General features: G+C 37.0%; 1 protein-coding gene across 3 annotated transcripts in view; it reads left to right on the top strand.

The window, feature by feature from the left end:
• LOC114651221 (cytoplasmic dynein 2 heavy chain 1) overlaps positions 1-26,194 on the top strand; it is a 462,099-nt gene that overhangs the window by 407,870 nt on the left and 28,035 nt on the right. For all 3 annotated transcript variants that reach the window (XM_051926883.1, XM_051926882.1, XM_051926881.1), the window contains 2 exons: positions 20,530-20,639; positions 23,663-23,744. In XM_051926883.1, the coding sequence (XP_051782843.1) occupies positions 20,530-20,639; positions 23,663-23,744 (192 nt within the window). The remainder of the gene's footprint in view (positions 1-20,529; positions 20,640-23,662; positions 23,745-26,194) is intronic.

Genomic DNA, 26,194 nt, shown 5'->3' with positions numbered 1-26,194 from the left:
TTTTTACTTTAACTTAATTTGTTCAGTAAGGTGGAGTGAATTCTGTATCAAAATTAATAACAAAGCACTTCACAAAGTGGATGGGTGTAAAATGCAACCAAGCCATATTACAGAACACAGACAGACACGAAAGCACCATGCAGTTAGTATAAGATATGAAGCGTGTTTATTTATTTATATATGTATGTATATAGTATGCTTCCCTATTTAGTTAGCTATTACAGATGTTGTTTGGTACATGATGCACTCTGATTGCTGTGGATTACTTATAGTCAGTCCTCTTACAAATTAACAAAGAGCTAAACCCTATTTTTCTTTTGAAGTATCGCTTTAACATTTGTGGTGTGTTCATTTAATGATAAGAAGACTGGCACCAGTTCTTGAGACTGTTACTTTCAAATTTAATCAGCATATTAATGTGACACAAGGGTAATTCACTGTGGCTCCTTAAACGATTTCTATCTTTTTCTTTGCTGTGAACATGCTGCATGCACTGAATGCGGGAATCTGATTTTCACAGGTCTCTGAATATTTCACTACACGGTCCCTTTGCAGAGTCCCCCAGTGTAAGTGAAGGTTTTTGTCATTTGCTTTTTTTGAGCGTTTCAGTATAAACAGCAATCCTTTTGAAAATAATGTGAAAACTCCTATGTGGACAGAGTTCATTTTCTTTTAAAAACTTCTTTTTTTAAGTGAAAACGCTATAATATGGATGTAGCTTCAGTGTGGGACAATCACCCTAAAACAACCCCTCCCCTTCAATATGCTTTAGACTCTACAGTGGATAAACCACCATGCACTTCCCCATTTTCTCTTCAACATGCCGCATATTTTGCGGGGGAACATGCCATAGATTTTGCGGGGGATAGCAAATTTTGACACACTGGAGAATTCAAATGGAAGCCGTAGCTTGTAGAAAAGTAGGAAGACACGTGTTTATGTGGCGCTATTGGTGCAACATAGTTTTGTGGGGTGCACCGGATAGGCTAGCAAATGTGCAATCCCCCCAACCTTGGGGGTGATGGTTGAATGGTGTTATGGGAAGTAACCTATTATTTGCTTCAGTACAGTTTCAGTACTGGTACTTGCATCTGAAAGCTGGTATCGATTTAGAAGTCAAAATTTTTGTACCAATTTAACATCACAGGACAAACAGCAGCCTGTGATTCTTGTTGTTTTCTTACTCAAATACTTAACACCACTTCTTTTATAGTTTAATGTTTTCATTATTTAACTTTAAATAAAATGCAAAAATGTTAACTTTATAATGGCAAGTAAAAATTTTGATTGTTACTCCATGTGTAATAGAAAAATTCAATACAATGAAGCTCAGAAAATTTAAAGAAGCATTGTTCATCTTAATTATACTCTAATGCACTGCATTTAAGCAGGTAGCAGTAAGACATCTCTCTATTATAAAAGAAAATCCTGTGGGATGGAATGACTAGGAGACGATACGTGATCATTACGGAAGACAAATCAAAGACCCACGAGACAAAAGAGAATGGGCACGGAGCATCTCGCGGGGATATTGAACATGAGATTCTTGTAAGACACGACGCGACAGCAGCTGCCTCCCCCCCCCCCCCCCCCCCCCTTCATAACAGGAATAGCGTTATACGTCCTGCAAGATAGAGATTTAACCACGCCTGGGGCCGGAAATAAAGGACAATTATTGTTTTTACAACGTCACGTGAGGTTGTGAGGCAGTGAGCCATCATTTAAAACAAGTCCACAGACATCTAACCAAGCAGTTGTTGGATTGCTTTTGGCAGACACGCATCATGTGTTCCCAGCTCGTAAAACAACGACATGCGACAAGCAGAACAGGCAACTTGCCAGCAGCAGAAAGACAGCTGATGATCCGACGCTTAGCGTGTGTTCAGCCGACCAACCCCCGCCCACGCGAGAAGCGTTATACGTCTTGCGAGAAAGAGATGTAACCATGCACGGAGCCGGAAATAAAGGACAAGTATTGTTTTTACAAAAGTTTTTAACGTAAAAGTGAAAATAATGCATATGTAACAATTCCCATGAAAATAGCAAATTGTAAATCCGTAGCACACACAGATCATGTGCTCTCAGCACATATAAAGCATATCAGGACAATACGTTCTTGATGAAACAATGCAAAGAAGAATGAGCAGCGCAGAGAAAAATTTTAACAGGCGACAAGAAAGGTGATGTATATATTTCTCGAATAACATTAGATACCAAAGGAGATCGTGATATGCCATTCGTATTAAAATGTTTACAGTTTACCGTGAGAATAGCTTTTGTTATGACAATTAACAAATCACAGGGACAACCATTAGAAAAAGTCGGATTATTTATTAGAGAAACAGAAACAATATTCACTCATGGGCGATTATACGTTGCGTTGTCACAATGTGTCTCCAAAAAACGGATTTAAAATTCTATGCGATCTTGAAGAAAATGTAATTCCAAATATTGTTTTTAATAAACCTTTAAAGTAAAAGTGCAACTAATGAAATTGAAACAATTCCAAAGAAAAAAAAAAAAGCTTTTAAAATTGTTTATCCGATTAACCAAACAGCGGCATGGTGGCGCAGTGGGTAGCGCTGCTGCCTCGCAGTTAGGAAACCTGGGTTCGCTTCCCGGGTCCTCTTGTCTGCGTGGCTTTCCTCCGGGTGCTTCTTCCCACAGTCCAAAGACATGCAGGTTGGGTGGATTGGCGATTCTAAATTGTCCCTAGTGTGTGCTTGGTGTGTGTGTGTGTGTGCACGCCCTGCGGTGGGCTGCCGCCCTGTGTTGGCTGGGATTGGCTCCAGCAGACCCCTGTGACCCTGTAGTTAGGATATAGCGGGTTGGATAATGCATGGATGGATTAACCAAACGCAGGGGTTGGCGAGCGAAGCAAACAGGGGTCGGAGCCCCCTAGTTATTTAAAAACAACAACAAAAATATAAATTTAAAATGTGCTGCATTTTGCTTGTTTTAGCTGTTTAAAGTGAGTACCATAGTAAGGTACTAGTAGCATTCCATTTTGTTGCATCAGAACACTCTGAAAACTCAACTGAAAAACGTGCAAGTTGAAGTTAAGTGACTTTCTGTGCTCTTCGTTAATAAATGCTGTACACAAACCTCAATTTGCTTTAGGGATTAGAAAAGATGGATCACATTTCAGAAATGAAAAGTTCACAAATGTATATAATATGGTTTTTGTTTAAACATTGAATTTCACATAGGTACCTTTAGCCTGCAGTTTTTAGTTCTCCATAAAATAAACTTTGCAAAATAGCAAGCATATTCCTTGAAGAAGAATATTTCTAATGCCAGTTTAGTATTATTTTTATATTTTACATATATTGGCATTCATTTATAGTTTGATTTAACTTCATTGAATTTATAAATGTTGTGACTATGCCTTGTGGAATTATTTAGCCATGACTGTGCTGTATGGAAATATTTTTAAAAAAACCTGAAAGCAAAAATCTCATTAACTTAAAAATCAATCAAAAGTCAAAAAAAGAATATGTTTGTTGTTTTACCTTGGCCTTTTAAAGAAAAGTATATTATGATTAAAAATGATTGTGTTAGTTCTTGTATTTTATTTTGTCATCTACTTGCAGTGCAGGCATGTATTGATTAAGGACAGTGTGGAGCTCCAAATCATCCTTGTTTTGATTAACTAATTTTAATTTATCAGCTCTTCAGGTTTACATGGATTGCATGAACCTGTGTTTAAGTAACTGTTAAAAATGTTGCAAGCTTTCATGCAGTTTGTTTGTAGATGATAAAACAGTGAGACACCATTAAAAATAGAATGGGAAAAGAGATAACTGTGACAGATGGTTAGTGTTAGTTTTCATGCAGTATTATCTGTTCAATTAGCATGCGTTTCCTGAAAACATGTTTTAGTTTCTTATTGTTCTGAAATTATGAAGATTACATGAATGACTATTTTGCACCTATGAAAGAGAAGTCCATTATGATTTAAAGTGACATAATCTAAGAGCATTTTTGACAGTGGTATGGTGGTTAAGGCATTGGTCTTTAGTTCAAAAACTCCAGCTTAGTGTATGGACTTCAAAGAATGCAAAGAAATGGTATAAATCATGCATCATATGTTGAAAAAATACTCTGTTTTATTCTGGATTATTTTGAGACCTAGTGAATTGCTCATGATTTAAAATTTTAAATAATTTGAATGGCTTTAAATTTTATTGCAATTGATTCAGGCCAACAAGAAAGGTAAAACATTTTATTGAAATCTGATATTCTCTTTTCTGCCCATCTAGAAAGCAGAAAAAAGTAATCAATTAAGAGATCCTAATTTCTTTCTGGCAAAGTACATTTAATTTCTCTTAATTTTAAATAAAATATTACATCCATTTCCATTGTGTTATGTTAGGTAGGAACCTAAGTGACACACCATTTACATTACCTACCCCAGAGAATTTTTCAACATAGAAGAATAAAAAGGAATGAATACTTTATTCAATTTTGATCAGAGAACTTTTTTAAAAATTAAATTAAATATAATAAAACAATAAATACAATAAAAAGACATAATAAATAGCCATTCACAAGCACTCAAGGAATATTTTAGTCATTGTATGTTATTAACTACAAGACCAAATGAAAATCTTCTAAATATTTGAATGAATACAATAAAAAATATAATTCATTCATATTCAGCTTTGAATAACCACCAAAAATATGTTAAAGTTCAGAACAAATATGTATTTGTGAAGTTTATAAAAACAGTGGCAGAGTACCTATGGGTAAGGAGACCAGGGTTTCAATTCTGGGTGTTCCCTGTGTAGAGTTTGCAAGCTCTCTTTATTTTATGTGGGTTTCCTCCAAGTGCTCTGGATTCCTCCCACAGTCCAAAGGCATACAGGTTAGGTAAATTCACATTGTTGAATTGTCCCCTGTATGTATGTTCAACCTGTGATGGGCTGGTGTGTTGTGTTGTCCAGGGGTTGTTTCCACCTTGTGCCCACTGATTGCTTGGATAAGCTTGAGGTGCCCCATGATCACACCGTGGATAAAAAGGTTAGGAAAATGGAATGGATTATTAATAAACGTTGTAAGAACTAAATAGCCAAGCATGATCAACAATTGTTTGTGTTTTTGTATAAGTAGCATGTGCCTCATGCTCTACAAAATTTCTGCTTCCTTGATTTGTTTTAATGCAAAGTCATCAATGACCTCATCATATGACATTTTTCTGCTAACATCCCGCTTGATACTTATCGCAAGTCCGTTAAGATGTTCTTTCACCATTGCTGACCTGAGATATCTCTCTTATTATATAAAAAAAATCTTGGGATGAGACTTTTCAGAGAGACGAGACGAGACATTTTCAGAGAGATAATTTCAAGTCCTGCAAGACAACACTTTGTGCCAAGAGATAAAATGAAAACCTAACAGGTCAAAGCGGGGGCGGAAATAAAAGACAAACAGTAGAAAAAGAAAAGACAAAGAGTAGAAGACAAAGTAGAACGTCGTAAAGAGGTTCAGAAATATTGGTGTTATACACATGCAGAGCAAGTTAGAGATTATGAAAGTAATAAGATTCAAAAGTCTCAAAAAACTGGTAGTAAAGCTCTCATTAGCGCTAACAAACAAATTATTACTCAGTGAAATAACAGAACAGAGAAAAGAGATTGAATATATGGACACAGGTGATATGACAGAGATATATAGATATTGTTCGACTTTAAAGTTTAAGTCGGAGACTTGTAGATCGTCTAATTTGTGTTGCCTTCAGGGAAATGTAGTGTTTGTTCCCAATGAAGAGGCGTATCCACGAGAAATAAAAGATTTGTTTTTTGGTGAAAGTGAAATCCACAAGCACTACAGGCAAAATATCCAAATCTTCAATAATCTACTTGCGTTTGCATCATTCAATGCTCAAAAGATAGATTTACATGATTCAGGACCATACGCTGTGAGAATCTGTTGTCCCGCAACAAATAAAGCTACTAGAAGTTTAATTTCAAAGAAACCACAATTCGGTCAGGTTTATATTTATGATCAAGGGAGGAGCGATGCAACATAGAATTGAAAGAGTTAAGCGATCAGATGTATTAGAAATTCTACAGCCAATAATGGATACAAATCCATACGTCCAAAAGTATCTCACTTTACACAAAATTTATCTGAAAAACACAGACAAATAAGTTTTCTTGGATTTCTATATCAACCCTAAAGATCACGCTTGCATATATAATAAACCAACATGTGACGAATTGTCAGAGATAATAGTTTCGAAAGACGGAGATATCAAAGACAGAGTTGATATTGTGTTTCTCCAAAAGCACAGCACAATTTGTCGCAAGCGGCAGATCCGGGAAATGACTAGCGCGTGGGGCCCACACAGGGGTTGGCGAGTGAAGCGAGCAGGGGGCAGAGCCCCCTAGTGTTTTAATAAACTTCACCTTGGAAACCTCCTCTATGTAGAAGCCACTGTTACAGGCAAGTGATGTAAGGTGCAGAGATTGTAATAGATTTCCTTCAGATGTTTCTGTTTGGATGAAACTGGTTTCTGATCTCATAGGCCAGTTCTTTTCCTTTGATGTCATTCTCATTTCCAGATGTTAGGAATTTGCTGAGTTCATCACATCACATTAATCAGAGAATGCCCAAGCCTTCATTTTGAAGTTGAGCAGCACACCAGGTCTGGGTCTGGTATCTCACCAGTCATGAAATGGTTTGATAGATATAGTAGCTAGACAGAATGAATGAATGAATGAATAAATTAACTTGATTTGTCCCCAAAGGGAAATGTAGTTTTTTTACAGAATAAAAACACACACACACACACACACACACTGGTCTAAACACACATTAGAATGACTAAAAAGAAAGAAAACATCTGACTTGAAAATTATAGCCACAGTGAAGGCAGTTGTGCTAACTTAATAAACTATTTTTTCAGAATTGGTTTACTGAATTTGAGTACTTTGTTCTGATACAAAGTTCATTTCTCCTTGTAACATGTTGATACTTTATAGGAAAACAGTTACTGACTGTGAAAATGCTTTGATTTTAACATTGACTTTGGTTTTGTCCTGTTCTCATGGTGAAAAACAAAACAAAAAAAAATTAACTTCAATGATTCCGTTAATAGCTTTGATAACTTTTCTGTTTTGCCCCTAAAGAAGGAGTGTGTTAAATCTCTGAAGTTTGTTACAGCATCTGTTTAATAGGATATTTTTATATGTCCTATTAATCACATCACTTAAGGAACTCTCTTTTTGTTGTGGTATAGGTATATATAATGTACATTCTTTACAACTTTATATTATAAGCTTTTAAAAAATCCACTTTGATCCTGTGAAATATTTAAAGAAAGCACATTCTCTTTACCTTTGTCAAACTTTTGGCACAAATTTTAAATTTGGCGTTTGGCAGAGAATTGATCTGTAGAGTGTGCATTCTAACGTGTTTGTTTGGGGGGATAAACAAAATCTGGCCATTTATAAGGGACTTTTCCTTCCATTTACTCCAAGATCATAGGTAATATTAAGAAAACTAATTTTGTAAAGTTTTCATTTGGCCTTCACCATGTTCAGAAATAAATTTAATAGAGTTGGCTGCTATCAATAATGGACTAAATCACATTTGTGTATTGAACTAATATGACTTGATATTCTACATTCCAGTATAAATTAATGTCTTTTAACTGTTTGTAAAGTAGTGTAGTAATAACTAATGCTACTTCATGCCTCCAGAGCCCTGGATTCTATTTGTGCTGAGATCGCATGCTCATCCAATATTTGAGTTTATTCCTAATACTCTGCTGTCTTCTTCTTCATGTCTTCCTCTTTGTCTTCATTAAGTCATTTGTTTTAGGTTAATTCTAAAAAATAATAATTTTTCTTGAGCCGCGAGTTAGTGTTGTGTTTAATGGGATGGTTTTTGAAGCAGGCTGACAGAAATTAACTTAGTGTCTGAAATGGCTCAGATGAGACACTCCCATTCTGACAATCATCCACAACTTGCTAAAGGGGTCGCTGCCCCCAAACTCCCTGCTCCACATTTAACAAGGAATGGGGCGCAAAGACACTAAAAAAGGACATGTTTGTGTTGCGACAAAAGAAAGTTTAAGGAACCCTGCTTTAAGGAAACCTAATTAGAATGCCTGTCAGTTTTAGTCAATGTTAAAATAAAATCTGTACATGTTGTTTTTACTTTATTAACATTATTATGGCAACATCCCAGCTCAGTTAATGCCCTGTGTGCACATAGTTTTTTTTGGGGTATTTCAGTTTTTCTCCCAAATTCCCATGCCCATTAGGCTGACAACTCTGAAACTGTCTAATACTGTCTTCTTGTGAGTGAGTGCAGTTGTATGTACAAGTCTGCTCTGTGAGGATTGATTCCTTCATTGTTAGGCAGTGAGCTCCCCATCATACAGAAACTGGAGTATAGTAAATGGAAGCACTGACTTCTCACAAAGGTCTTTTTAGTGGTGAAAGCTATTTCATTGAAAATTATGCTTTTCCTATAAATGATAACACTACCAGTCATACTTATTTGTTCCCTATTTTACCTCACTGACAGTTTTTTCATCTACTCATTGTTTACACTTTATTGTCAGCAAATACAAAATATACTTTCAATGTACAAAATACACTGAAAATATAGTAAATTTAGTTGGCTTCTTATAGTACTAGGGTGTTGTACCATGTTAGCCATTATGAATGTAGTGAGAAGTAAACAAAATGACACCTTTTATTGGCTAACTAAAAAGACTACAATATGGAAGCTTTCGAGGCAACTTAGGCCCCTTTTTATTAAATGCAACTGTGTAGTTTATACCTTTTGATGTTTCATAATGAAGCTCCTTTTGATATGATTTGGCTATTTTTGCTTCTCAAAATAATGCTGATTAAAAAAATCTCCTTGGCAGCAGCAAAGCTGTTTGAATCTAAGATTCCTTTTTTTTACATCAGTGTGATTGCACTTCCAGTAACTCAGAAAAATCAATAAAATGATTTGTAATAAAACATGTAATTAGAAGAAATACACACTAATAACTAACTATATAAATAATATTCCCTTATTATTGGGTTTTTTTTTTTTTTTTTTTTTTTTTTTACAAATGGCCAAGTCATACTGTTAAGAATATTTTAATGCTATTCTAACTTTACCTGATGCAAAAAAAAAGTCTCTGCAAAAGTGACATGACATTGTTTGATTTCTTTACTGCTCTGCTAGCGAAGCATGGTTTATTGTTCAAGATAACATTGTTTATTGCAGGTAATCCCCAGCTGGATACTGGTGCAGTCTTTTAGATTTTATGGTAAAATCGGTGAAGCATAGAAGAAAAGCCAATTCCTCTATAAATATTGTACTATATGTGATATTTATTGTAGTCATTTTATTTTAAATGGTGAAGGGCATGTTGGAAAAGTAGTCAGATCCAGAAGTTCAGGTTCCACTTTCTCCCTAATCTCTGCGTTTGTGTAGTTTCTACTTTCTCCAAGTGTCTGTTGATGTTTTCTATGGATATTAGTTCTTCCAATTTAACCCTGAAATTAACTAAGCTGGCTAAGATAATGGATGGATTTTAGCTTAGGAAAGCTAAGGAAAGAGCTCTTGATTTCTAAAGATACTTAACAGTATCAGAAGGTTGAGACAAAAGTCACAGTGAAAGAGGCAGTTTTCATTTGCAACCACAATTTGAAATGTTAAAATGTTAAGATTATTAACAACTTTCAGTAGTTAGTTTGTGGCTAGCCACAAATATACATAAAACAGAACCATGAAAGTTTATTTAGTCAGTTGTCAAAAATGCTAGACCAAAATCAATGACATCACAGATGCATTCAGTTGACATCATGAAGTTCCAGGCTGCAAGACTGTAAAATATACACAAAGGAAAAATAATACAATACAAAGATGTAACCGTGCAGCCCATGCTGCTATAGCGCTCACGTATATAACGGATCCTGCCAGAGACAGCTCGTGAATGGAGGTCGCAAGGACTGTCTCCAGAAGGCAGGTTTCATATTGTGTACAATTGGTATATTTGGGTTCATACTGTAAAAACTACAGATTAGGAGAGGCATTTGGGCATCAGAAATGGCAAGCTACTGTCAAAATTGACTATTGATAGCTTTAAATGCTATGTAATGTCCAACCAAATTTCCAAGATGAATCAGTTTCAAGTAAAAACCACAGGATTGTTATCTCCTATTATAGCAAATTGCTACTAGCTCTCTGTTAAGATCACATCATCACAGATTCATATTACATTTTTTCATCTCATCAAATACATCAGAAATTATACATTTCCATTTTCATGAAAATGCAGAGGTTTTTGTTTGTTAGTTGACAGTTATATTTTTTACTTCAGACAAAACTATTTTATTTACTTCAACAAAATATGAAATGTATCCGAAGGGGCTCAAACATTTACATGGAACTGTGCAGAATATCACTACCCATATTAACCTTCTTAGCATTATGTTTACCTCAAGAAAGGCAAGCCAAAAGCATTGAATTTCAACAAGAAAAAATCTCATTATGTGTAACAGAAATATATAAATACCAAAACATGCATACAGTAGAAAAGTTTGATGTTTGAAACAGTCACCAAAGCACAGCCCAGTTTTGCAATCTGGACAGAAGAAATGTGTTTTGTTTGAACACATTTCTTACAATTTTTTCTGTTGTTTGCACATGAAAGGGCAGAAAGTCAGTGCCTGACTAGCACAATCAACGAGCTACTTGTGTTATTTTAGGCTACCACAGTGCAAAGCTTAGTGACTTCCTCATTTCTCCTGACCCGAACATTGACAGTTGGCCCCTTATGAACAGTGTTTAGGGGGTTAAGTCTTGTTTGTCCTTGCACATGATCTCAATTATTTTACCTTTTTGTCACGCAGTTATTGTCGTACCACGGTGAAGTCTCACACAACTGAGCATATCTCAGCAGATCGTCCATAGTGCAGTATCATGCATTAGTTTCACTTTCCATGCCAATGTCTGATGACCAGTTCACATCTTTATCACTGTCACTTGATTTGAGTAATGGTTAATTTTCAGTTCATTCTAAAATTGCTTTTATAGCTTTTCATTTGCTGTTGTGTTTTTTTTGTTGGAGTTTCCACCACACTTATGAATGTTAATGAATTACCATAAAGTTGCCGTAAAGTGACAGAGGACATAGAAGTATTCATGATTTTTACAGCATGATGTTATTTTTACACTAGATGGCAAGCAGAATACTGTCCTGAAAGTTATTCAGGTATAACACTATAAAGCAGATCATTACCATCTCCCAAGGTCTGACTCAGGTTTAAACTTAATTGTGTAGAATTCCAAGCCTGAGTCACACTTGGGGTTGACATGATGATACGCATGGACGCCGTGGCTCTAGGCTCTCTGTTTCAATGGTTGGATGTATTAATATGTGTGTAAGTAATATGTGTGAGGTGTGCTAAGATAGATCTGTATTATCGTACGGACTTGCTTAATATTGGATTATGATGTAATTTGGACATTACAAGCATTACCTGCGGATTCACAACATACCACAGGATATAGAAAGGCCTCCAGGGGCTCATTGGATTGTTATCGGTTCCGAGAGGCGGCACAGACTGCATTGGGAGCGCAAGTAGAAGCATGGATGCTGGCCAGGCCTACTGGTTAAACTAAGGATGCAGCCTCATAAAACCCCAATATTGAGCATCTTCCTCACAAACGCCAGATCCATCGTCCACAAATTAGACAATCTGGAATTAATGATGGCTACAAACTTCTATGTTTTTTACAATTTCATTTTACTAATATAATGACAATAAAAGCTTCCTAATCTTAATTTCTAATTGCAAAGAAGTTAAAGGATCACAGTGTCCTATGAAAAAACAGTCTGCTCTTCCCTTTCTTATAGATTTGAAAACTCTGTTGTTATCATTTAGGAGGCTTTTCAGCTCTTTAGTAATGCAGGAGTTGTTGTTTAGATAACTGTACACTGTTTTTGAGAGTATAATAGTATTGACACAGAATGTAATGTTGTCTGTGATGCTGTGACCGAGTCCCTCAATATTGTTCACATGTAACTTACACATTATTTCCCAGTCTGTCCTTTGTGAACAGTCATTCAGAGCCATTTCAGCCTCCAGTGCCCACTTCCTTACTATCTTAGTGGCAGCAGGTTGCCATATAATAACAGGCTTTTAGGTGGGAATAAGATGGATCAGATAGTGACCAGATCTGCTCAAATCTTACTTTTAAATTCAGCCTTAACATATAAATAAAGCAGGTACAACTTTTTATGTCCACAAGTGGAGCATGATACATGCTGATGGAAGTTTGTCAGTGTTCCTTCCAAAGTCATACGATTGAAATAAACATGTATTATAACTATAGAGTTGGAATGATTCTTCATTAGAGTGTCGCTAACAAAGTGAATCATTTCTGTTGCTGGGGCTCAGTCCTTACTAACATAGATAGATCTGAAAAAGCTTCCCACATGGTTTTGTAAAGGTTTTTCATCTACATTGAAACACCAAAATGTTGTAAATCTTGTCTGTTGGCCATGAACACTTTATTATCCAATTGCAGTCTATTTATGGAGCAAACTTGAAGTAAATTGAAGTCCTGAAAAAAATGAGGGAAAAAACAAGCCTCTTTATCTGGACAGACAGTAAATAGTAACGGCTTTTTATGTTTCCCAAGGCCTTGTAAAATATGTAGGAGTGCTGCCAAAATAAATACAGTGAAATATCATGGTGCTGTACCCGTTAACTTATGCAAAAAAGGTGGGGAATGACTGTCCCTACAGTAAAGATGAGATCACAAAGGGAATTATCATAACAAATTGAAGTCAGTGCCTTATCACATGACAGTTATACATCAGGTTTTCCGTATAGCTCAGTTTTATGTCAATTCACACTGCCAAGAAAGACCAGACATTTTCGCACTCTGAGGAGCATTTTTGAAATGATATGTTTTTGGTGGTGAAATATGGCGTTTCAGTGTGAATGAAAGGCCAAAATAAATAAAAAAGATACATTTTCAAAATTATCCTTTTTAGTGGGGACAACTCCTGAGTCAGCATTTGCAGAGGGAGTGTTTTATAGTGTGAAGTGTTTACAAAAGGTTCTTTAGCTTCTATGGTTCTTTTTATTTTGGTGAACATTTTAATACTGAAGATGCCTAAATTGTTGGATATAATTTACATGTACACTCTGCAATATTCATCTATCTGACATTCACTCATCACTCATTCTAATCACAGACAGAATCAATGTTGTCTACCTCAGTGTCAGTACATCACAGAAATGGCAGAGGCTGGCTGCATCAATACCTTAGCCAGAGCTGGAAGTTGCTCCATTCACAACCTGTTGGGATGCTCAAATGACTGTCTCTTAAAGAGATACATTTTCAAACTACCTCTGCAAATGCCAAAAGCCTCTTCAAGAGCTACACTCATGCAACATATGCAAGTGTGACGCTCTGCTCCCAGAATCATTACTTTTGAAAGGGCTGCACAAATCAAACACATTAGCAATATATCCGAGGCTATCTACCTCAGCCTCCATACCTTAGCAGGGGCCAAAGGTTGACTACTTCATTGTTACCCCCTGAAAGGGCTGCAAAATTACTCTAAATGAGACTTGGATTTTCTTCTGCCAGGATAGCATTGTCCTTTGGTTTCTTGGTTGCAGCCTTTGAAAGAGCACATAACAAATCACTTGAACATGCACTCTAGTGAAGATGATTATCAATAAACAAGGCAAACTTCAGTAAGAAAAAATTCTAAATTTTCTGTAAACCTTACTTATGTTTATTTGCATAAGCTGAGGGAAACACAACCTGACAACAGTGTCCGTAACAGCAAGCTTCACTTCAATATAACAGAGAGAGGCTGTTCATGTAATTTAACAAGTCCGTTCTTTTTCCAATAGGGGCATTCTGTAAATGTCCCTGAAAGCTCCTATATCACATCTTCTTACAAGCATATACATTCTGGTTAGTTTATCTGAGCTTAAATGTAAACATTCTGATAGATAATAATACTTCTTCCTAAAGTTTGATTTACATTTGCAAGTTTCCTTCCAGTGCCTAGCACTTTTCTATTTGTATCCCTGAATTCAACTGTCTGTTCAGACAGATTGTTATCCTGTCAATTTGATTAGATGATGGATCAACAGAAAAACAGATCTAATAGACCCTTTTTCTAAAGTGGTCTCAAACTTGGCCCACAATGTCTTCTAAAACCTTTACTTCTAAACCCCTGTAAGCCCATCTATTCTCTCTCATGTAGGAAGTCATCCTCTGCAGCTGCTCCCCTCCCCCTGTCAGCATGATGCCATTACCTGCCTGTCAGGTACTTTTGGCTAAACTCTTGTTTAAATACCATACAATCTCAAGTGTATATCTGTATTACAGAGAGGAATATAATCATTTTGAAAATAGTTCTAAAGAAGCTTATAAAGGGTTGGGGTCAGTAGCTGAGCCCTGTTTAATGTCAACAAAGAAAATCAAGCAGGGCGAAACACAATAAAAAGAATAAGACACTTGGATCTTGGCACTGGCTTGCAAGGGCTCTGAAGCAACACACTTAGCTCCTGATTCATAAATTAATGGCTACACCCCAGCCTCTGTCAGAATAAAATGACTGCTTGAGTGGAAGGGATGGGACTGTTGGCATTGGGGTGGAAGTGACATAATGCTTCCTCACAAGTCTTTTCCTCCATTCTAAGGGTGGAAAGAAAGGATTGTTAATTCTGGTGTTGCACCATTCTCTTTCCCCTATACTTCCTACTGTTTTAAAGCCCTTTCAGGCATGTGTCTTTGACACAATTAATCAGGATGACGTAATCTTATTTTCCTTAAGTAGATAATGTGAATAAACATCTCGTACAGTGATCCCTCGCTATATCGCGCTTCGCCTTTCGCGGCTTCACTCCATCGCGGATTTTATATGTAAGCATATTTAAATATATATCGCGGATTTTTCGCTGCTTCGCGGGTTTCTGCGGACAATGGGTCTTTTAATTTCTGGAACATGCTTCCTCAGTTGGTTTGCCCAGTTGATTTCATACACGGGACGCTATTGGCAGATGGCTGAGAAGCTACCCAACTTACTTTCTCTCTCTCTCTCTCTCTCTTGCGCTGACGTAGGGGGGTGTGAGCAGGGGGGCTGTGTGCAGCTGCTTCCTGAAGGACATGCTGCACGGTGCTTCGCATACTTACAAGCTCAAAGGGCACGTATTGATTTTTGACTTTGTTTTTCTGTGGCTCTCTCTCTCTTCCTGCTCCTGACGGAGGGGGTGTGAGCTGCCGCCTTCAACAGCTTTGTACCGGCGGTGCTTCGCATACTTAAAAGCCAAAAAGCCCTATTGATTTTTTTTTGACTGCTTGCTTTGTTCTCTCTCTCTCTCTTTGCATTCTTTTAATTGTGAGACTGAACTGTCATCTCTGTCTTGTCATGGAGCACAGTTTAAACTTTTGAAAAAGAGACAAATGTTTGTTTGCAGTGTTTGAATAACGTTCCTGTCTCTCTACAACCTCCTGTGTTTCTGCGCAAATCTGTGACCCAAGCATGACAATATAAAAATAACCATATAAACATATGGTTTCTACTTCGCGGATTTTCTTATTTTGCGGGTGGCTCTGGAACGCAACCCCCGCGATGGAGGAGGGATTACTGTATTTCATTGTCTGAATAATAAATGTTAGTTTTTATTGTAACTAGGGGGCTTTGCCCCCTGCTCGCTTCACTCACCAACCCCCGTGCCTGGTTTTCCAGATACAGTGCACACTTTTTTTTCTTTGAATTGTTGTTGTTTCATTAGTTTCACTTTTATTTCAGAACTTCTTTAAAAACAAAATTTGGAATCTTTAGAGTCGCAACATGCTGAATCTTTTAAATGAGGTCCGTGAGACAAGTGTTTAATGACTTTGTACCATAATTCAGAATAGGTTTCTCTGTTTGGAATTTCAGCACAGACAAAACAATCTACATCATCAGCAGTTAATTTTTTTGCAAAGTAACCAATAAATGCATGTGAGGTAAACCCCGTTTTTGAAATTCTCAGACTTAAACTTCAAAGCCTTACAATATTTATATACTTCAGACATATCACTTATGTTCATATATTCAATCAATTCAACCTAACAGCCACTCTAAAAAAAAAAAAGTCTTCAACCTGGAAGGGACGCTACAATACTTTCGAATTTTCCTGCTTTCGTATTCTTTACCTTTCTCTGCATGTGTATCATGGCATCGTTTTTTTTGAGCCTTTTGAATTCCACTGCTTTCATAATCTCTAACCTGCTCTGCATATGTATAGCGCCAACATTTTTGAACGTCTTTATGAAGTTATACTTTGTCTTTTAATTCTGAGCCCGATTGGATGTGCTTTAGTTTTCAATTCCACTTGTTCCGGACTGATTATTACTTTCCTTATTTTCTGAATTTGCACCTAGATTATTCTTTTTCTTTTTTGCATTTTTTTCTCTCCAATGCTTTTGAGTCTCTTTTCCCCGCGCAGCTCTTTCTTCTTCGCTTAGTTGTCGACGATTCATCTATAACGTATTGTCCTTATACGCTTTATATGCGCTGAGAGCCCTGGATCTGTGTGTGCTCAACGCCTTGACACGACTGAGTGTTTTGCTGCCCGTGGTATTATTTGATAATGGTTGTAAGTAGGGCGTGTCTTGCAAGAATCTCATGTTCTACGTCCCCACGAGACAGTCCTGGGTCAATCTCTTGGCACAAAGTCTCATGTTTAAGGTCCGCGCGAGACGCTCCGTGGCCAATCTCTTTCGTCTCACAGGTCTTTTAAGTGTCTTCTGTGATCTTCACGTGAAGATCACGTCTCGTCTCCCTAGTCATTCTCTCCCAGGATTTTTTTTTATAATAGAGAGATATGCTTCCTTATACACCTTTCTTATTGACACAGATGACCTGTCTCCCTGCTGCATTTTTTTTCCACACAACTCTGCTCAAATCAGATGAAATCCATCAATCATTAAAATAGTGTTAGTTATTTCAGGCTTAATCCACACAGGAATGTAATTATTTGCTCATATCTGCACAATTTCTAGTGATTCTATGTCTTTCTTATAGCCTGGCAGGCAGGCTTGCACACATGTATCTGGTTGCATTCTGATTCACACTCTTAAGAATTAACCTACTTGTTTGTTTCTTTTTACCAAATTCTATACCAATTTTAAACCTCATTAAAAGCAAGAAATTGTCCTAATGTTGCCTGTTTTTCCTTACTCTATAATTGTTCTAGGAAAGCATCTTCTTCATCAAGATTTCCTAAAAGAGCCAATTAAATAATAAATATGCTAAATATTCAAAGGCAACATACTCTGTGTAATCTGTGCTATTTGAAAAGTGAATATTTTAATAACATTAGATAAATACTGTGCTACTTTGACCTACATAATTGAGGTGTAAATAATTCTGCTTTAGTGGAAAAAATGTCTTCTTAATCTTCACTTACATTTAAAAGGCATCTAGGCAAATAATTGTACAGTATGCTTCAAGCTGTTACCCAGAGTATAAACAAGCAGCAGTGTATTACCCAAGGGTTTCATTATGCTCTCACCAAGCACTAATGATAGTAATTTGTATGGACTACTGTTGTATTGTATTTTAATACACATTTAACCACCTGAGTGGGGAGATGTGTATAATTTCTAGTCAGTTGTGGCTAGCACAAAGTAAATGGTGATAATTCCTTAAATATATACAGATCTCATGTTACAGTTGATAAATATGGGACATATTGCATATTTCACTCTTCTGTCTCGGTTCTTCTCTGGCTTCTTCTGAGGTTTTACAAAATAGACAGAAATACACAGTACCTCATATGATTTCTGTGTGACAATATTTTCAGATGGTGTTATTTAACTTTCCCTTATTCACATACGGTATGGTTGCTGATACAATGTTATAATAAGTCATGAAGCATATAATATATATTCTCTTAACTGGCTAAAGTATTCTTCACTATTGTGTTGTTGTTACCATAAAAGATTACATTTAAAAAATGTAGAACTGGTCCATCACCAATAACAGTCCTTGGGAAGAAATCATTTTTCCCACGTTGCAAAAGAGATATGGGCTAAATTAGTCCAAGTTAACCAAAAGCAACATACTTTTGTGACATTAAACAAAAGTAAGCCATCATACCAGATTTCTTGAATATCCTTTCACTTTTATCAGCTCCACTAGTGCTGCTTGTGGGCTTTCACTCAACCTCTGATTGTATGTAGTTAGTTAAGGAGGAGGAGTAGTAGTAGTATTGCAACATGTACATTTTGTGCATTATCTCCTCATTTAATTGGTGGTTCTCCAGGCCCTTTAGTTTTCTATCAGAACCCAAGGACATGTAGGTTTGATGATTGGTGGCTATGGGTATGAGGTTCAGTTTATACTTAAGTGGATAGACATCCCACACAGGGCTGCAGTGGCTCCTTTCTTGTACCAAAGACTTTTGATCCTTACGGCCTTGTACTAACTAAACAAGCTGAAGAATGTGTGAATTATTTTTTTGTTTTTTTCGATTTAATAGTATATTAGTGTTTCACTTCAAAAATAGTACATTGGTACCTTTATCCTTGTTATGTTTGAAATCTGATGGGTTTACTACAACCTTTAATGGAAATGGATTGCAAAATTCATGGATCAACATTTCAATATACTGTAAGCAACATCTCTAACCCCTATAGCCAAAGCAACATTCGAGTGACTAAATAACTTTTTAAATATGCACATTTTAAAAGTGTTTCATGAAGTCTTGTAAATGAGTAACAAAGACATGTAACTATTATCCTCTATTAATGATCCACTTTCCATAAATACATCTGTCAATTTGACTGGCTTTCACTTCTGCTCAGAGTGTATCAAATTGCCACAATTTGAACATTTAAATGTCTAGGTATTCACAATTTTTCTAATTTTCTTGCCTCCTGAAATTACTGAGGATATCTCTTATAGACCAAAACTGTCAGTTTAAATGGCTGTAACTCTCATTATATTTTAAGTTTATCACCCCTTTAAAATATATCTTGATATATCCATGTGTTAGTAGAAAGGTCTGTCTGAACTCCTAATTGTTCAGTTAACTTTTCGTTTAACCTGTAATATTATTGATAAATGTGCTAATGAGCTTTTTTTCTCTGCATTTCTAATTAACACTTTTCATATTCATAAGTTTTCATTCCACTTTCTTAAAATTTTCATTTCCCACGAACTCGTCTTTTCTGTATTATTCTCTTTGATTTTGATTTTGGTCATGAGCTATGGGTAGTGACCGAAAGAACGAGATCGCGAATACAAGCAGCTGAAATGAGTTTCCTCCGCAGGGTGTCTGGGCTTTCCCTTAAAGATAGGGTGAGAAGCTCAGTCATCCGGGAGGGGCTCAGAGTAGAGGCGCTGCTCCTCCGCATCGAGAGGAGTCAGATGAGGTGGCTCGGGCATCTGATCAGGATGCCTCCTGGACGCCTCCCTGGTGAGGTGTTCCGGGCACGTCCAACCAGGAGGAGGCCCCGGGGAAGACCCAGGACACGCTGGAGGGACTATGTCTCTCGACTGGCCTGGGAACGCCTTGGGATTCTCCCGGAAGAGCTAGAAGAAGTGGCCGGGGAGAGGGAAGTCTGGGCATCTCTGCTCAAGCTGCTGCCCCCGCGACCCGACCTCGGATAAGCGGGAGACAATGGATGGATGGATGGATGGATTTTGTGTTGTATCACATTAAAATATAAATTTTATTGGGTTCCTCTACAGTGAACATTACCTTGGCATTTTAGCAAAAAAAAAAAAACACTAAAGGGTGTAATATTTACATATTGGTTGATAAAATGAATCCCCGGTGTTGCCAGAATTAGTAAATCCTCCCTTAAAACTCCTAATTTTAATTCCTGGCTTGAATGTATTTTTGAACTGATTTTCTCCATATTCTCCTGCTTTGATTGGACAATAGTGAGGGCAGGAAAATTAGTTTTCTGTTTTCATTCATTTTCTTTGAATGATTTTTTTTCTCCTCATTTTCGCATTCTGGTGCTTTAATTGGGCCTGATGGTCATTTATGATGTAATTTTTATGACTTTCTTTTATTTCTTTGATGCCAAGTGTGGTAGTTCAGTGGTTAGTTTGCCTGTCTCTGTTTGGAGTTTGTATAGTCTGCTCATGTCCATGTAGGTTTTCTCTGTATGCTCTGCTTTCCTTCCATATACCTAATATGTACATGTTGGTTTAATTGGCAGTTCTAAACTGGCCAAGAGTAGGTGAGTGACACTATATACAATATGTGAGTGTGCCTTGTGATGGTTGGTTCCTGCCACATGCTTGAAGTAACTTCAGAAGGCCTTGGGCTACCATGACTCTGCAATGGAATAGTTAGATTCTGAAAATGGATGAATGCATGTACATTAAATATGCCATACAGGTGGTCTTGGAATATCTGCTTTACTATTGTCTTCAACTAGTTTTTATTTCTGCTAGGAGTGCAATTTGCTACAGTTTCAATGTTAATCATCTAGGTGTTCAAAATATAATTATTTTTTTATATTTTTCAGAGCTGGGTTGAAAAGGCAGAAAAACAGACTTTACTATCTGATACTCTTGATCTATCAGAATTATTTCATCCTGATACTTTCCTTAATGCTCTAAGACAAGATACAGCAAGGTATGTTTTTTGATTCTCTTTTGAATTTTTCCACTTATGTACAATATGCATTTTGGTACATGAATGTTAGTGAACTTTAGTGCTGTATCTTTTTTTTAAAAAAAAAAAGATACATTCATACCACTCACTATATGCAAATATGTACCATATATATATTCAAGTATTTCCCTCTCCTCCAGTTTATAATCTGAAAATACTGCAGTTGTAGCCCAAACTCCTAATTTTGTGTTGCTTCTAATAATTTCCCATGCTGCCCTTCCACAGCACAAAGAGCCCATACATAATGTTTCGAGGTAACTACTCATCTTCAAAAGCTAAATCTGCATTGCTGTTGTTCTGTATGTTGTGAAACTCTTTGATTTACAGATTATACATGGAGCACTGTTACATTTGCACACTTGCATGATTGAGAATTGTACCTATCATCATTTCTTAGGGAAAAGAAAACTAAACATTTTGTGCATTAGAGTATATTTCACAGTTGGCTACTATTTCTGTTCTGTCTACTAAATGTTCCACAGTTAAATGTCAAGTGGTGATTCAGAAAAAAAAAATCTCTTATAAATATCAATGTATATAAACACAAAGTATTAGGTTAGATTAGATAAAGTTTAATAATCCCAAGTGAATATATATATATATATATATATATATATATATATATATATATTCACGGCATTCGTAGTCTGTGTCACAATCTGATTGTATGGGTGGTTACCTATATATATATATATATATATATATATATATATATATATATATATATATATACACACACAGTATACACACATGTATATATACATACAGCAGTAGAAACAAAGATACAGACTCACAGGACAAATACAATCAATAAATAAATTAGTAATAAATGTATATGGTGTAGAAATTGCAAAATGAACTTGAAAGAGTATCAGCATTTAATCTGGGATGTCAGGAGGAAGCACTGTATTGTCTGTTAGCAGAGGGCAGAAAAAAAATCCCAGAGGCACTTCTTAGCATACCATGTTGCTATGAGCCTGTGGCTAAAAGTGCCCCGGAAGAGATAGAGGAGTTTTTTCATGATGGCATCTAATTTTGGCACAATCCTCTTTTCCACAACAGCTTCCAGTGTGTCCAGAGTTTGCCCTTGTAATGGAGCAGGATTTCCTGATAAGTTTGTTAGAGATTGTACATCTTTTGAGTTTAAGTTGCTTCCACAGGAGTCCACAGCATATAACAATACATTGACTACTACAGACTGATAGAATATTTTCATCAGCTTCCGATATACACCAAAACACCTGCGTCACTTTAGGCAGTACAGTCTGCTCTGGCTCTTCTTGTTCAGCACCACTGTGTTCAGACCATTCCAGTTTACTGTTTATATGAACCCCCAGGTACTTGTAGCTCTGCACCTCTTCTACATGAGGCTCATTGTCACTGTGGATATCCACCACCATCTCTTTTGTCTTGGTGGTCTTGAGGTGTACGAGGGTTGTCTGGGTTCCGCGCGGAATCACTCGAAATAAGTAGCCAAGGATTTTTTTTTCTATTTTTCTCATGTACTTCGATCCTTTTTAAACTTTTTCCAAGTATTCACCACCAACATCAATGCACTTTTGGGCTCTTCTGACCCACGCCGCAAAACACTCACGAAAGGCTGTCTTTGGGAGGTTGTCCAGCTGTTCTTTGACAGCTGCAATCAGTTCCTCTCGAGTTTCGAAGTTGTGGCCTCACAGGGGTTCTGTCACCTTCGGGAAGAGCCAAAAGTCACATGGTGCAAGATCAGGCGAGTAGGGTGGCGGGTTCAAAACGTTGACACCACTGTCTTCAATGAAATGCTTCGTCGCATTAGCCGTGTGGGCTGGCGCATTGTCATGATGCAAAAAGTGCCTTCGCAAGTTCTTGGACCGGCCTCTAGCCATCACAGAAAAAACGTCAGGCAGGCACTGGGTTGTGTACCACTCAGAGGTCAAAGTTTTCCTCTCCATCAGCGGAATTGACGCGACAATGCCATCGATGTTGAAAAAGATGGCAAACATGGTGCGTTCCACCGAGCGGATTAAACCATCAGAAAAGTCGTAAAAAAAATCATCACTTGAAAGTCACGCATGCACGGAGTCGGGAGCTTTGCCGCTAGCGCCGGCTGCGCACTCTCAGTTCGTTTGCTTCTCGTGTTCATTCTGAAGGAAGAGAGGGAGCAAAACATCTGAACAAAAACAGGCAACCACTTGAATAATCCCTCTACACAGCAGAACAGGTTTCGACAGGCTGACACTCGACAAACGATAAAATTCCGCACGGAACCCAGACAACCCTCGTATGTGGTTTTCCTTCCATCACAAGACAGAGCTCTCTACAAGCCTCCTGTACTCAGACTCATCTCCATTATTAATGCAACCTATGATGGAAGGGAGTCATCTGAAAGCTTCTGAGGTGGCAAGTAGTAGGATTGTACTGGACTGTTGTTGTGAGGATAAGTAGGAAGAGGAACAGGATATAATTTGTAAAAGAAGGAGAAGATGTTGGGAGAGCTCATACCTTATTCTACTCTTTATTACGTCATCAATATATTTAATAGTAACAAATATTAAAACAAATGTTAATTTATTCTTTTAATGTTAATTTATTTCTTTTTTTCAGCCTACTTTTTCAGTCTATATATTTATAGAGGCTTTGCCATACAGTGTCTTCAGTATACTCTTTCTTTCAGAAATGGTTTTGTGATAACCGCATCTATTTATAGCCTGTCCAACTGACAAATAATGCATTTAAAAACAAACAAGACTATATTCAATATGCTTATTTATTTAAAATTATGTGTCTTTTATTTTATTTCATTGTTAGTTGAATTTTTTCATGTTCAGTTTTGTGAATTGTGCAAAACTGTATACTTTATTGGTGAAATTCATTGGGAGAAGTTGACTGATTTTATGACCAAAAGAAACATTCTATATTATGCATGTAGAAACAGTAGAAGTAGTAAATAAATTCTTAGTTAATCTAATAACAAATTTTAAATATGTTTCTTTTCCCCTAAACAGAACAATGGCCTGCTCAATGGACAATTTAAAATGTATTGCATCCTGGAAGGGCAAAATTACAGAAGCTAAACTCCAGGTTAAGGTACAATAAAATGTATTTAATTTTAAAACATAATGCCTTTCAGTACATGTTGGTATAGTGTGTCAATGCTAGTATTATATTAAGTAACAACCTTTTTCCTTATGTGATTTCCAGATGTTTAAAACTCTGGCTTTGGATTTCAGATTTACTTTTTTTAATTTGTGTTTTGCCTCCTGTTATGTCCATTTGACTGTAGTCTAACTACTTTGTATAGTTCTGCACAAAAAAAAATAAATAAATTGGTATGGAGTGGTCCAAGTTTATTTCACTCAATGGAAGAGTTTACAGCACAATACAATAAATTGTGCTGTACAGTAATATGCAGTCAAGTACATTCTTGTATGTTTATGTGTACAAATATATGTAGAGTAAAACAAACAAGAAATTGAATGAAGTGAAAAACTTTAATAATATTTAATCTGAATCTAAACACATTGGGTCAAATGAAGTAAACAAGCTACATAGGTAGACAGATTGAAACAGGGGTGGCTCTGTCTATGCTGACCATTACAGATAGTCTTCACTTATAAATTTCTTTGAGTGCCTGACTTGCGTGTACATGGGGTTGAAACATGGGTGAAGCAATGTCTGGGAGGAGTGTTGCCAGTATCAACATCTTACTGGCAGCTCCTTTGTTGTCCCTGTGTACAAGTAGACTCCATGCAGAAAATGCATTGGAAAGGTACTATATAAACAAAATATTATTATTGTTATTATTATTAAGTGATCAAGAAAGGACTCATACAGAATTCTCATGCTGTTAAGCAGCATCATTGACCATTGTCGTTTCATCTGTACATCATTTTTTTTTTTCATTTATACTGTTTTAATATATCAGAATTCCTTTCTTATGAAATTTGTCCTTTTGTCAGAATTAATCTTCATTGCTGAAATATTTTAATTCCAGTAAGAGAATGTTTATAGTGTCTGTTATGCCTGAATTTTAAATTCATTTCCTTGCGCCCTGTGTTGGCTGGGATTGGCTCCAGCAGACCCTCGTGACCCTGTGTTCGGATTTAGCGGGTTGGAAAATGGATGGATGAAAATTCAGTTCACTTTTTTTTAGGAATTCTTTTAACAAGTTAGCTCCCATCATTTCACATATATTCATGAAACATGCCAAGCACAATACTGGAATTCGCAAATTGCAAAGAATTTTAATATGCTATATACAGGATGTAATTTAAGAGAAGAAACAGACCAGGTGAAGCAGGCTTGACTTAGATATAGCCTCTTAGAATCCTTGCTAACAGAGAAATAGCTGTGAAAACTTACCCTATGATTCTTCATCTGCCAAAGGAAGACCTGAACAAGTCAAATGTCTTTCATTTTTGACTCTCAAACCTCAGAAAACATATTAATATGCACTTGTATACATACAGTGCATCCAGAAAGTTTTCACAGCGCATCACTTTTTCCACATTTTGTTATGTTACAGCCTTATTCCAAAATGGATTAAATTCATTTTTTTCCTCAGAATTCTACACACAACACTCCATAATGACAACATGAAAAAAGTTTACTTGAGGTTTTTGCAAATTTATTAAAAATAAAAAAATTGAGAAAGCACGTGTACATAAGTATTCACAGCCTTTGCCATGAAGCTTGAAATTGAGCTCAGGGGCATCCTGTTTCCCCTGATCATCCTTGAGATGTTTCTGCAGCTTAATTGGAGTCCACCTGTGGTAAATTCAGTTGACTGGACATGATTTGGAAAGGCACACACCTGTCTATATAAGGTCCCACAGTTGACAGTTCATGTCAGAGCACAAACCAAGTATGAAGTTAAAGGAATTGTCTGTAGACCTCCGAGACAGGATTGTCTCGAGGCACATATCTGGGGAAGGTTACAGAAAAATCTCTGCTGCTTTGAAGGTCCCAATGAGCACAGTGGCCTCCATCATCCGTAAGTGGAAGAAGTTCGAAACCACCAGAACTCTTCCTAGAGCTGGCCGGCCATCTAAACTGAGCGATCGGGGGAGAAGGGCCTTAGTCAGGGAGGTGACCAAGAACGCGATGATCACCCTGTCAGAGCTCCAGAGGTCCTTTGTGGAGAGAGGAGAACTTTCCAGAAGGACAACCATCTCTGCAGCAATCCACCAATCAGGCCTGTATGGTAGAGTGGCTAGACAGAAGCCACTCCTTAGTAAAAGGCACATGGCAGCCCGCCTGGAGTTTGCCAAAAGGCACCTGAAGGACTCTCAGACCATGAGAAAGAAAATTCTCTGGTCTGATGAGACAAAGATTGAACTCTTTGGTGTGAATGCCAGGTGTCACGTTTGGAGGAAACCTGGCACCATCCCTACAGTGAAGCATGGTGGTGGCAGCATCATGCTGTGGGGATGTTTTTCAGCGGCAGGAAATGGGAGACTAGTCAGGATGAAGGGAAAGATGACTGAAGCAATGTACAGAGACATCCTGGATGAAAACCTGCTCCAGAGCGCTCTTGA

Source organism: Erpetoichthys calabaricus, chromosome 4 (assembly GCF_900747795.2).
Source record: "Erpetoichthys calabaricus chromosome 4, fErpCal1.3, whole genome shotgun sequence".
In the NCBI taxonomy this organism is placed as follows: Eukaryota; Metazoa; Chordata; class Cladistia; order Polypteriformes; family Polypteridae; genus Erpetoichthys; species Erpetoichthys calabaricus.
Note: the sequence above shows the minus strand (reverse complement) of the source record. Positions and strands in the feature narration are given on the sequence as shown.